Consider the following 14,070-nt stretch of genomic DNA (forward strand, 5'->3'; position numbering starts at 1 on the left):
AGTGAGGACCTAGTATACAAGTAAGACGCGCAAACGCGGGAAGCGAACGCAGCTGTGTGTGTGTGTGTGTGTGTGGTTGTGTGTGTGTGTGTGTGTGTGTGTGTGTGTCCTTTAATAAATTATTCTGTCACTGCCAGTGTTTTTCAGTGAAAATCCTTATTTTGAAGGCCCACAGGGCTTTTTATGAATTCCTAATAGTCTCACTAATACCTGTATTTATAGTAAAGCAGGGCTCCCGGTCGCTAGGCAACACTCAGTTCGCTGTGTTTTGCCTGTAGCAAGATGGCGACCCGTACAATGCTATGGGAGTGCTGATCTTTACAGACGTTTTTCTCTGGATGAGGCTCAGATTGAGGTGGATTGACAATGTTAGGGTCTCGATACTAAATCGTTGCTGCCGCGCGGTTAAAATATGAATGCTTCTGAAGACTTTTAAATATACAAGGGTCACATTAGCTATAGAGGGTATGCACGTGACATCATCGTAACTGGAAGTTATGCGGGAACGCCCACTGAGTGGCAAAAAACTACTTTCTAGCCTTGACAGCCCATTCATCCAAACAGAAAAGTCCTGTCTGATTGGATGTTAAACTCACCAACATTGCAGATGTACGAAAAGCTTGAATTATCCTCTATCTGCAAAGTTTTTGTTTCATAAAAATCCACCATAGAAACGTTATGAGCTACTTTCTGTCAAGAAATGCCCTGCATTTGATTATTTTTGTGTCAGAGTTTGGAAATGCTTGTTTTCAATAACACAACATTTTGCTGCCTCCTGAACGGGTGGTACGCAGGACGGTTGACTCTTGAGTGATTTCCAACGTGCGCTTCCAAACTCCAACACTCCATGCTGCTCATTTTTTGCCACTCAGTCTAGATGAGGGGGGCGTGTCCTGATGGGAAAACCATGCATACTCTCTATCCACACTTTTCCTGGACTGTGTGTGTTCCAGTTCCTGTCGATTTGATCCAATGAAAGCCAATGAAACTGGTCAGATGACCAATGATATCCAATGAAATCAACAGGAACTGGAGTACACACAGCCCAGGAAAAGTGTGGATAGTCGATTTTTCACTAACAGATTTTTGGGGATGGGAAACAGACGCTGTATATGGTGGCGGTATGGCAACAGCGCCGGAGTTTTCGGTGGTGGGCAATGAGTCAAGTGTGTCAAGGTGAATCAAATTCACTTACTTGGTGTCGGAGAACTCCAGGCTGATGAGGTTGAGGACTTTAGGCCGATGGGGCTTACAGTAATACTTGATGAACTCGCTGAGCTTCATTTTGCTGTCCGCCTGCCGCGCCACGTCTATGACATCGATGATTTTCTCACCACCTGTGTGAGGCACAAACACGGGATAATAAGACAACCAACCACCAGCACTTTAAAAGGGCCTTGCAAACGTGAAGCGAGGAACGCAGGCGTTGTTGCCTGGATCAACACAGGTCTCCTCCAGGTCTGTTGAAGAGGGGCGCAACAACGCAAGCGTAAACAAAAAAAAAGCGAAACAGAATCCAGGTCTGGTGAGTTACGAGCACGCGCGCAACAAATTCACGGGACCGCGCTCACGTAAACATGCTTGCGTTGTCGCACCGCAACTGCTCTGAGCAAAAAACGCAGGTCTCAGTGAAAATGAACTATAGGCTCGTTTTATCGCTCACTAAGTGGAAAGTAACGACAACTAACTAGTGTAGCAATTATACAATGTGAATAGGCAGTGGAGTGGGCGAGGGGGGGGGACACCACTGGGTCGTAAGCCTGCTGGCATTTCCATGCGTCTTAAACAACTGGGCCTCGGGGGAAACTCTCGACTCTGTGGCAGTGCGCTTGGGGAGGTGGACGGGACATACGCGAGGTAGGCAATCTGCCAGTCCGTACAGACAGACCCAACAATCCCAGAGGAGTAGTGGGTGGAGGTGAGAGAGGGTCAGCGCTTTAATGCCTAGTGTGTGCTTCTGCCTTATGCGTGAGAGAGAAAGCGACAGGATAGAGAAATGATGCAAGCGAGGGAAATAAATAAATATGCACATGGATGTGGGATAAAGAGGCCGTGGGTGTTGCGTTTATGTGAAAAGACGGACATAAGAATGGGAAAGAAGCAGTCAAAGACAGACTGCAACTCGACCGGCGTACAGTTGGGAGGCTACAAATCATACTGTGGCAGGACCGAACCAACAGCTAAGGACCGGATGCAGGGCTAAGGGTGCAGTACAGTGTATGTAGAAAGACAGCTGGCTAGCTTGCGTTTTCTAAGCCCCCTCCCACACACACACACACACACACACACACACACACACACCTTTCCTTTTTTTTATATCACCTCCCCTACACAAACACAGCTCTGAGGGCCCAGCTGGCGAGCATCTGATGACACAGAACAGCTGGAGTAAAAGCAGGCAGTCAGTCACACAGAGAAGACAAAGCCTCCTGCAAACCACAAACTGACTAGCCAATGCAACCGCAACAGAAGGCTTTTAGATTGTCCTTAGTTCATACTGTACCATCATAAAAGATTAGATACTAAGCACTGTGGATGTGCCAGGATCTTTAGTTTGGAAATGTAAAAGCCTGGGTCTCCCGCGCGGGAAGAGACACTAAAGCCAAACATCTTAATCACAAGCCTAAAAGGTGAATCCCGCTTGAGCAGAGATATTAGGCTTTTTTGCTCTTCAGGCAAAAGGCTCTGTGCCCCAGGCACTCCACTATACCAAAGCACCAGTGTAAACAGCGGCAGCCCAAGTACTGAGCCCGACAACCATAGATGTGTCGCGGCGTCAGCGTGTCTTAGCTGGGGGGCAAACCTGAGGAAAACACAGATTTCCACCCAGCTGGTAATACTGACATAGCACGGGTTTTCTAAATCAGACGCTTAAACAGAATAGTAACTTCAAAAGTAGGTGCCATATTGTTACAGATTCCTTGTTGCCACGCAAGAACGCCACATTTGCTAATTATAGACTCAGAGATAGGAATGTCCTTATAACATTGGACGGATGATCCAAGACAATGGACACCATAGAACGGCCGGAGGTTTATCTGGTTGAATCGCCTGCTAAAGAGACACCATTACATTTCCTATAGATATGATCAATTAAACTTACCATAACATTTTAAAACTGCCTGCCACTAATAAATTAATGATGTTTATAGAGCACGGTTGCGGGAAATCCACTGAGACAAGGAGCAGCACTAAAGTTTATCGTCGCCATTACGGTTTTGACGATGTGCTTATCAGGGATGAGCAGGGATTCTACCGTTTCAAACCATACGTAGCCAAAGCAGTAATTATAACAGCAGACACAAATGGTCCATTTGGGTCACATTTGTAAACAATAGATAGATTTTTTACAATGGAAGCTACGGTTATGTTAATTCTGTAAAACTGTGTCGTGAAGAAAGCAACTCGGTGTTGGGACTAGTGGTTAACTCAAAATGTGCAGTACTGCTTGGGGGGTTTGGGTGGCACGGTGCAGAACGCAACACGTCAGCTCTTCACAGCCTTGCAGGCCTTTGTTGGCAATGGAGGCAGATACAATATTCTAATTTCTACCCCACCGCAAGCATTCCTGTATATCTATAGATTCAATAATGACGCCGTCCAACTTCTGACATCAGTCTGTCGGTCATGATCCGGGAGGCAATTTAAGGTCACCGGGTGGCTTAAGGTATGGGCTTGGGCTTAGGAGAAGCCTCAAAGACCCAGGAGACCGTACCATCCGCCCCCGTTGTCCCATTGTCTTCCCACTGTAAGAGGCGTAACCCTATACGGCGCCCGGTCAAAACACCTGTGCCTTGTCAAAGTAGAGCGGCTTACTGCTCAATAGGGCATGGGAGAGGAAGCCAGAGTGAGAGAGAGAATGAGTCGGTAATCTGAACTTAATGATAAAGGGGGGGGGGGGGGGGGGGGGGATGCCAGAAGGGCATGGTAATGGACTTGTAACAGGAGACCTGGAAGCGCCAGTGCCTTTCATTAAGGAAGCCCGGTGTTCACGGTGAGAGCAGTGAAAGCTTAGACCGCGTCTCCTTTAGGGCTCACTCAGCCGTCGTCTGATGCCTGATAAGTGGGTTAAAACCCCATGAACCTGGCAACCTGTTCATATTGACACACAGATGGCAGCCTGCTCAGCCATGGACACTTACTGCTGGGTGGTTTCATTTAGCTGCTGATCGCTCCGTTTCTCTGGGCAGAAATCATTGCATATGCCGTATGATTCCAGAGACAGAAGGGTTGGCCAACCTTCAATAGTGTATGTGTATATATATATATATATATATTATATATATATATAGCCCCCAGAGGGGCTCGGAAACGTTGAAACCGTCCCAACCTACTGGCAAAAGCTGGGATTGCAGGCAGGCGAAGTACACGCTTACTTCCTAGAAGTTGCAGCTTTAGCACCACACCACACTACACCGCGTCAAAATATCCGTTTCCATTCAAATAAAGTACCCCCTCGCAGTACCCCCCCCCCCCCCCCACCCCTCCTGGAGGGAATCAACTCTCCCTTTGTAATGCAAGGACATAGGTGGAGGCCATTGTTTCTTGCCTAACCATACACTGTAATGTAGATGAGGTGGTGTGGGAGTGGACTGGTTGTTAGGCCATGGCAGTGGAAATTGGGCTATATATATATATGTACTTGCATTAGCATGTTGTCCTTACCCACATACTGCTCCACATCCTTGACGGAGAACGTCGGAGGCGGTATCTTGAGCCCCAGTCCTTCCATCTGGGTGACCGCGATGGGGTGGTTGAAGCCATGTCTCTCCAGGTACCTGGGGGTCACCAGCTGGCCCTGCATCCGCGCCAGGATCTCCTCCGCGCTGGAATAAGAAAGAAAAACACACAGCACAGCTACAGGTCATATGAAGGCCCTTAGAGATTGCTTAGTCATAAATGTAGTGAATTAATTAACACAAAAGAGAGATTAGACGTTTGCCCCGGGACGCAAACTAGTGAAAATTGCAGATCTTCCAAGTGCACAACGTGTCGCCTTGCGTGTGTAAGAATAATAATAATAATAAAACTTTATTTGTATAGCACCTTTCATGACATGAAATGCAGCTCAAAGTGCTTTACAGTGCAATGGAGAAAAAACAAAAAAAACAAGGCATAAACATTAAAAAACAAGCAGTAATGCAATACAGTGAGGACATGAATAACAAAAAAATAAAAGATCAATTAAAAGCAATGTGGGTCTTGAGCTGTGCTTTAAAGGGATTGTGACATTAAAAAAAAAGATTGGAATTGTTCTTATTTTTTTTAGGTTTTCTAATCTCAATTGCACCAAAAAAACATGAACTTTTAACATTCAGTAGATTTTCTGTGATCTGGGGTTTTCTCGCTCAAACAGGTGCTCTGATTTGCCGGCAGATTGTGATGTAAGATCCTGCAAATCCCATCATGTCAATGGGATTTGCCAGCAGATGTCACTGTTTTCACTGTGTTGCCTGTTTTCATTGTAGCTCAAAAGGCTTCCAAACCCCAACGAAAACGTCAGACCACAGAAAATCCACTGAATGTTCAAAGTTCAGTTTTTTTGGGTGTAATTGAGGTCATAAAACCTAAAAGAAAAAGAAAAATAAATGAAAATGAATGTCATAAAACCTTTAAAAATGTCTACAGAGGCTGCCTGTCGAAGGTACAGTGGGAGTTTGTTCCATGCCGTCGGCCCGTAGAAGCAAAAAGCTGCTTCCCCCCGTATTTTTTAGTTGCCATTTTTTTAGACAAAGCGAGCAGGCCAGCAGTGGAAGACCTTAGGGGGCGGTTTGGGACATATTTAGGCAGGCAGTCATGTAGGTAGGAAGGTGCGAGACCATTGAGAGCTTTATACACAAGTAAAATAATTTTAAAATCAATCCTAAAAACAACCGGAAGCCAGTGCAGTGAAGCCAAAACTGGAGTAATATGTTCTCTCATCTTAGTTCTAGTTAAAACTAGACAAGTTGTAATCTGTCAGTTGTTTTCTTAGGCAGTCCAGAAAAAAGTGCATTGCAGTAATCAAGCCGAGAAAAAACAAAGGCGTGGATTAGCGTTTTTGCATCGTCCAAAGACAAATAGGCTCTGAATCGTGCAATATTTCTAAGGTGAAAAAAGGCAATCTTGGTAAGATGATTAATGTGTGAATTAATTCAAATTAAATTCAGAATCAATAATGACCCCCAGGTTCTTTACTGTACTGTTACTTTCTACAGTCAGAAGTAAGAAGAAGAATCGTTTGTGACTCAAGACGAGATATCTCCACCTGGGCATACCTGGAAGGTCCTCAAAAGAGGCAACAGCCTTTGGGTTGGGTTAGTTAACAACATGGCAGGTGTGCATGCAAGTTAGTGTGGGTGCGTGTGTGACACACTTGACACGCACCTGGCAAACGTCCTGCTCTGAAGCTGCTTGATGAATACTTGAGTGCCAGCCTGCACTGGCTTGGTTCCATCGTCCGGCTCCGTGTAGTCGTGCCTGTGCCAGTTGTTGCGCCTTTTCACTGTACCAGATAGCATATATTAGCATTCAGCCACTGACAACAATATTAAAGTTTCCTTTTCACTGTACCAGATAGCATATATTAGCATTCAGCCGCTGACAACAATATTAAAGTTTCCTTTTCACTGTACCAGATAGCATATATTAGTATTCAGCCACTGACAATATTTAAGTTTCCTTTTCACTGTACCAGATAGCATTAGCATTCAGCCACTGACAACAATATTAAAGTTTCCTTTTCACTGTATCAGATGGCATATATTAGCATTCAGCCACTGACAACAATATTAAAGTTTCCTTTTCACTGTACCAGATAGCATATATTAGCATTCAGCCGCTGACAACAATATTTAAGTTTCCTTTTCACTGTACCAGATAGCATATATTAGCATTCAGCCACTGACAACAATATTAAAGTTTCCTTTTCACTGTACCAGATAGCATATATTAGCATTCAGCCGCTGACAACAATATTAAAGTTTCCTTTTCACTGTACCAGATAGCATATATTAGCATTCAGCCACTGACAATATTAAAGTTTCCATTTCACTGTACCAGATATCATTAGCATTCAGCCGCTGACAACAACATTATTATCCTTTTCACTGTACCAATATCACTTATTAGCGTTCAGCCGCTGACGACAACAATATTCATGTTTCGTGGTGTGTGTCCATTCTTTCCTAAATTCTAATTCCATGATGTCAACATTGAAGTTCCCCCCCATGGAAATCAGTAAATGATGCGTATCACCACCAGTCTTCATAATAATAATAAATTCACCACTCAACTCATTGCGCTTGTATGTGTATACTGTGTATGAGTGAGTGAGTGTTCCTGATATAAGCCCAATTGTGGGACCATTTTCCACCATGCAACAACAAAGCCGATAATGCCAATATATGACGTCACAATTTATGCTATTATTTGAATTGAAATCCTGTTGCTATTTTTCAATTGGAATCCTGAAAAGTGACATTTTTATTTAATTTCAAAGGCATTTAATTTTAGTCATGTTAACTTTATAAACTAAATAAATTGAACATAAAAAAAAGACAATAACATTTTAATACTACTCATTAAGCTACTAATTTAGAAGTAATTAAAGCGGGTCATGTTTGCAAATCAATAATATATCAGTATTCTGATATTAACCTGAGCTCAAAATGGGTTAATCAAAAAAGAAAACTTGCGCGGAAGAAATTCAGGCGATAGAGTCGGGTACGTGAGGGAGGAAGCCATGACATGCTGAGAGAGAGAGAGAGAGAGAGAGAGAGAGAGAGAGAGAGAGAGACGAGACAGAGAGAGAGAGAGAGACACAGAGACAGAGAGACACAGAGAGAGAGAGAGAGAGAGAGAGAGAGGTGGTACTCACTCAGGGAGGGTCCGTGTGCCACGTCACAGTTGGGACAGTGGTAGACGTCAATGTCAACGGCATGGTGCTCCTCCACCTGGACACAGCTGGAGAGGACACAGAGACGTGAACAACGGTTAAACTAAAGTACTGGTATCAAAATATACTTATAAAAAAGTACCAAAAGTAAAAAAAGTAATCATCAGTACAAAGTGTATTATTAAATATATTTTCTACCTATGTAACTAGTTTTCAAATATTTTTAGTGGAATAAAAGTTCAATACTTTAGGGATAGGGATGCACCGAAAGGGAAATTGTTGGCCGATATAGAATTAACAGTTCGTCGAAAACCGAATGGCCAAATATGATTAATATTATATCTGGGTTTTTTTAACAGTTTGTGTACCATTGCATAGATTCATTCCAGACTGACTGCTGAAACATTGTAACAATATCTCTGATATTTGGAAATATTTCCAAGCCGCAGAAGACTGACATGTTGGCGGTGCCGGTTATCAACCTACAACGTGGTCGATATGTTGATACGCGTTTTGCCAGCCAGGCATGTGTGCGCACCGTGCTTGTAGCCGCATTTTGATCACGTCATCACAACAAAACATTCGGTTACGTAGGTAACATTGCGTTTTGACTATTCAATGATATTCTTTCGGCCTATAAACCGAAGCCGAAAATGCATTTTTACTAGCCATTTTCGGCCAAATATCCGGTGCATCACTAGAAAATAACAGAAGACATAACACATTGTCTGCTGTGTTGCTTTTCGATGTGTACCGTGTACATTTATAGGAGGTATCTGAAGAGCACAAAGTACTTTTCTGAACGTACGAAGTATCGCGAGACCTTCCACCGTTTCCTGTCTAGCAGCCAAATCTTTTGATACCTCCGAGACTGAAAAAAATACCGTAAGATGTCCCCACACATCTCCCAGGCAGTGGCACCCCACGCTTTTAATTGATAGGACACACGTTCCGGCATCATAATTAATACGTAAATGTTAATGTACTTGGTTAATTTCCACCACTGCATAGCAATCCCACACACATCCCTAGTGTCTGACATGTTCCAACAAGGGCAGCTCAGGGTTTGCACAATCCTAGGCTAACAATCAGAAGCCAAGTGCTCTTAAGTTGCGACATCGATCCACGGCACGCTTGTGTGTTTAGCTTTTGAGACATTAGGCTAGCCTTTAAAACACACAAACATGATGCATGTCCACTTTTTTATGTATGTCTACTTAGTAATCTGAATGCGGGGGTTCTTAGAAATGAATTCCACGACAAACACAAGCAAGGGTTAGGAAGCTGCAGGTGTACAGGCTTTTGTTTAGACATACTGTTGGTCCGACTGTCATTAGTAGTAGTAAGTAGTAAGTAAGCAAATCTTATTTATAAAGGACCTTTCGAAACAATGTTACAAAGTGCTGTACAGTCAGTGGTCAACAAGGTAAAACAATCATATTAAAACAAGGGCAAAAAACAACAATAGAAAGCAAAACATACAAGTAAAAATACATCATAAAATAAAGTGCTTACGAAATAAGTTCTTAAAACAGTCGACAGACTCTGCATCTTTTAGCTCAAAGGGCAGGGCAGAGCAACGACTGCAAATGCACGGTCCCCTTTAGTTTTACGTTTAGTTGCCGGAATAGTCAGAAGGCCTTTATCAGAGGACCTGAGAGATCTCACGTTTGGCTTTGCATACAGTAGTTCGGACATGTAAAGTGGAGCCAGCCCGTGTGATGCCTTAAATATGGTAAGAGAATTTTGAAATAGATCGATTAGACCCGACAACCTGCCTAAAACCCTGACCTAACCGCAAGCACGGAGCAGCATGTTCGACAGTTGGTTCCGCATGTCGGTCCATTGGTGTGTCTAATCTGCGTATGTATCCCAAGCAGGGGGCAGTCAGACAGATATTTTATGAAGCCACTAAGGAAATCGGGATTTCCTGAAAGTTCATATAATGGCCTGTTGTGGCGCTGTCATTGGGCCCAAAAAAACCCATAGCCCCATAGAAGTCCATGTATTTGGGCCCAACTTCACCTAGACTGTATTACCTTAATAAACATGGTCATGAATACTTTCTGCTTCCAGTCACTAGTTTAAAGTCTCATTTCTAATGTCATAATATTCTTTTTGGAAAATTATGGTCCCATTTATTAAAAAAATTACCATAAAGTCGTGTATGTTCTGAGGGGCGTGGCTACCGTTACAGTCTATGATCGGGATTCCCCTCCCACTCGAGTCAAAATAAAAACCAACAGAGAAGAAGGGGGGGGAAGTCCCGCCTCGTTGTCTGGGCCAGCCAATGGCCAGCTGGGCCCAAACGGATCTAGAAAGATGGCGATTTACAATTCAAGGACTGACAGGCTTCATTTTACGTTCATGTTAGACCCGGGGAACGCTTTGTCCATATTTTTTACAGTCTATGATCCCAAGCTGCAGGACATTTCACAAAGACTAAACATACCCCTGCATGTTGTGCAAGTGGCGTTGGCTGGTAATTCATAAGATAGCCTTGCAAAAGAAAAGAAAAAAACAAGAATGACTCAGTCAAAACTGCCAGGTGCAGAAAGCTCTAGTTTATGAACACCTAACAGTATAATCAGTGTGTGTATGTGTGTGTGTGTGTGTGTGTGTGTGTGTGTGTGTGCCACAGCCTCGGTCTCGGCTCACGGCTTCACGTTGCGCCGTTCAGAGTATGGCTTTTATGCCGCTCAGACTATGGGTTTTATGGGTACGTTTCCCATTGGCTTAGAAGCAGCCTAGAGAGAGAGACGAGGCAGCCAATCATGAAAAGTGTCCACTATACGGTCGCTACTGGAGGTACAGTAGTAGCACCTGTGCCTTAATTCTAAGTTAAGCATACAGTACAATGCCAGTGTTTCAGAGGAAATGTCAGTAAAAAGGTATTGTTACAGGATTTATAACCGCCTTAAAACAAAGTGGAGGCCACCTTCAAGTTCTGTTTGCTAGGTTACTTACTGCCATGCCTGTTGAAGCCCAGAAAGATGACGGGACACAAGATAAAACAAAACGTACTATGACAAACTCTGTGGGTGTGAAGGCCAGTGGTGTAAAGTACATAAGTACATTTACTCAAGTACTGTACTCTAACCTAAACCTCCATCTTAACCGGCCAAGTAGGTCACTAACCCTAACCTCAGTCTTAACCGGCCACGTAAGTCGCTAACCCTAACCTCAGTCTTAACCGGCCAAAGGTCGCCAACCCTAACCTTAGTCTTAACCAGCCACATAGGCCGCTGACCCTAACCTCAGTCTTAACCGGCCACGTAGGTCGGACTAACAGGCACTCCTCAAACAGGACATGAGTGGTAGATGACCTTTCATGGCCTTATCAGGCCTTTGACCCGATATTTTCAATAAATGTTAAAGTCTCACGATCTTTGACAATTACGGGGGGGGGGGGGGGGGGGGGGGGGGACAGAGGTGTCAAGGAGCTACATCAATACTTTGTTGTGACGTCATGCCATGCATACCATGATACCCTTTGACCAATGACAATACAATTATATTGGCAAGGTTTTTCATCTTGCTGTGGGAAAAACTGGGACGGGCACCGACAGCTTGGTATTTACACTACAGTGGGCAACATTGTCTCCGTGTGACGTTTTACTCCCACGGATCTGCGACAGTGTCAGCGACAGCGTCACTCAAAACCACCACTACCCCCAACTGCCTTGCAACAGCCAAACCACAGGCAGCGAAACACACACACACACACACACACACACACACACATTCCGCTGCACATACCAGAACCCCATTCCAAAGCAGCATGGGCTGAGAATTTGTGTTGCCATTCTGCCTGAGAGAGAGCCTACCAATAGATGTTTTGGAGGCAGAACTACATTATAGGATCAGGATGCACGCGTGTGTGTTTAGCCGAGACTTGGGTTCTAGCTAGGTCCTAGTTTAGATAAGCAATGACAGGTGCTTCTGCACCAAAGGATACAGCGGTTGTTTTGGTTTCAGTTTGCATGCTGACATGACAAAGGGATGCAGCCTATCACCACCACTCACCAGGCATCTCTGTATGGGACCCTAAAAATACTCATCTCCTGAGAATGAATTCATCAAAATCTGGGTCAACCCTCCCCCCTCTCAATAATCGCATCTCTTCTTTACATCACGCGCACATTTCCTTTGCAAAAATTGCCATCATAATGCGAGGCTTGATCTGATCCAGTTTTGCACATGTCGGTGCTACTAGTACTGGTGATCAACTCGTATAAATCACGCAGAAACTAGGCATGTCACAATTATTATACATGTGATATTTGGCATGTCACAATTATTTGACATAAACCCCAAATATTTTTCATAATCATATCCATTCTGTTAATTTCTGTATACAAAACGAGTGGATGATTTCCGTCATTATTGCCACATAATTTTCAATGCGTGCTCTTTTAACCACTTTCAACCTGGCAGCGGCATCGTGATTTGGGGCATTTAGGACAAAAAAAAACCTAATCAAATTGTTCATCATAGTGGAAATAGCAGATCAGGACATGGTGTGAGCTATGTTCGCTACTTTTGAAACATTTTGAAAGGATATGGCTATAGGTTATTATTTGTCACTGAATGCCCATACGTCCGACATCCCGTTAGTCTGACCTACGTGGCCGGTTAAGACTGAGGTTAGGGTCAGTGACATATGTGGCCGGTTAAGACTGAGGTTAGGTTCAGTGACATACGTGGCCGGTTAAGACCAAGGTTTGGGATAGTGCGCGCGCACACGCACACGCGCACACACACACACACACACACACACACACACACACACACACACACACACACACACACACACACACACACAATTAATGATGTCACATTTCATGAACAGTATCCTCATAGTCATAATCCAATCAGGTGACTTCAGAAATTCAGGTTCTGACCAATTCAGAGGTTAACAATTATAGCCTTCTGACTTCTCACATGGCCATGTGTCCAATTAGATTATCCAACTCTTAGGCTAGATAAGGAAAAGTTAAATTTGCCACCAAGAGACAATCGTTTGAGTGTGCTCTAGCTAATCTGTGTCACGGCATTCCCAGTACTCTGAAACATTACAGGGGTCACCAACATGTCCGTACACGGACAAATCTCCAGGTTTTCTTCAGAATATGTATGGCAATTTATTTATTGTGACACTATGGCATATTAGGAGTCCAACTAGTAGTAGTGGTTCTCAAATGTTTTATTTGCAAAGACCCCCTTAACCCATTTAGGCCTGACCTCAAAATAAATAAATAAATCTTCTAAATCCTCCAGTTTTCACGATTTTTCTAAAATAGCAGACCTACAAGCTCTGAGCTTGTAGATCTGCTATTTTTTCAATAGCTAAAGCATTACATAATGCTTTAAACACCAAAAGGGGTTAACTCTGAGAGTGTTCAAATGGAACCAAACGGACCCGTAGGGGTCAACACTCTCAGAGTTAGACCTGTTATTCAGGGCTATCCAGTTTTGTTTCTGGTAATACTATTGTCTTATTTTGTATGTCCGTGGCAAAATTAATATGTTGACAGAAATGTCCACCACAAGCCAACATGGCAAGGACCCCTACTCTGAAATCATCTGAAACACAACCCTAAAAACACCTATATATTAGGGAAATATATTAATGAGAATATCATTTATTTCCCACCATCTGCAGAGGTTAGAGTCAGTGAGCTAGCTAGCTAGCTAGCCAGTGGCATGGGGTGTACATGAAATACAGGTCCGTCTGTGTGTAGCAAGTACAGCCCGTTTTCTGAGAGAGAGACGAAACACTGACGATGTTGCTTTGATCCGAGACTCGGAATTGCAGGAAACTGTAAAAGGAAACAAAGCCGATAACCATTAAGTCATCAGGAAGCTGTGAACTCCTGTGACTGACTGCTGCCCCCTTTTAGCATCAATGTACGAACAGGATGTGGATACTTAACAGTAGTAGCTCAGTCCCCATTTTACTACACAAAGATAGAAGCTATTATTGGATAGTACCAAACATTGACGGCTACTAGCGTTCTTAAAAAGCGGGCTAGAGCATAGCAATAAGGTCTACCGTGTAATAAGCAATAGAATTGTGACAGCTAATGGCGAGAAAGAAAAACATTGTTTTTAACATCAACAGGCCCAGTTGCATGCATCACAGCTCTCATTCAAAAACGGACAATGTCACAGATACAACAGATTTCTTTTTG

At 43.6% G+C, this 14,070-nt stretch overlaps 1 protein-coding gene across 1 annotated transcript in view; it reads right to left on the reverse strand.

Moving 5' to 3' along the window:
• Nucleotides 1–14,070, reverse strand: part of kdm7aa (lysine (K)-specific demethylase 7Aa) — a 43,415-nt gene that overhangs the window by 22,930 nt on the left and 6,415 nt on the right. Inside the window, 4 exon segments of the mRNA XM_083758277.1 lie at nucleotides 1,196–1,337; nucleotides 4,666–4,826; nucleotides 6,367–6,484; nucleotides 7,859–7,944. Of these exon segments, the coding sequence (XP_083614403.1) occupies nucleotides 1,196–1,337; nucleotides 4,666–4,826; nucleotides 6,367–6,484; nucleotides 7,859–7,944 (507 nt within the window).

This window comes from Protomyctophum parallelum (genome assembly GCF_964188405.1).
Source record: "Protomyctophum parallelum genome assembly, chromosome: 22".
NCBI classification, from domain to species: Eukaryota; Metazoa; Chordata; class Actinopteri; order Myctophiformes; family Myctophidae; genus Protomyctophum; species Protomyctophum parallelum.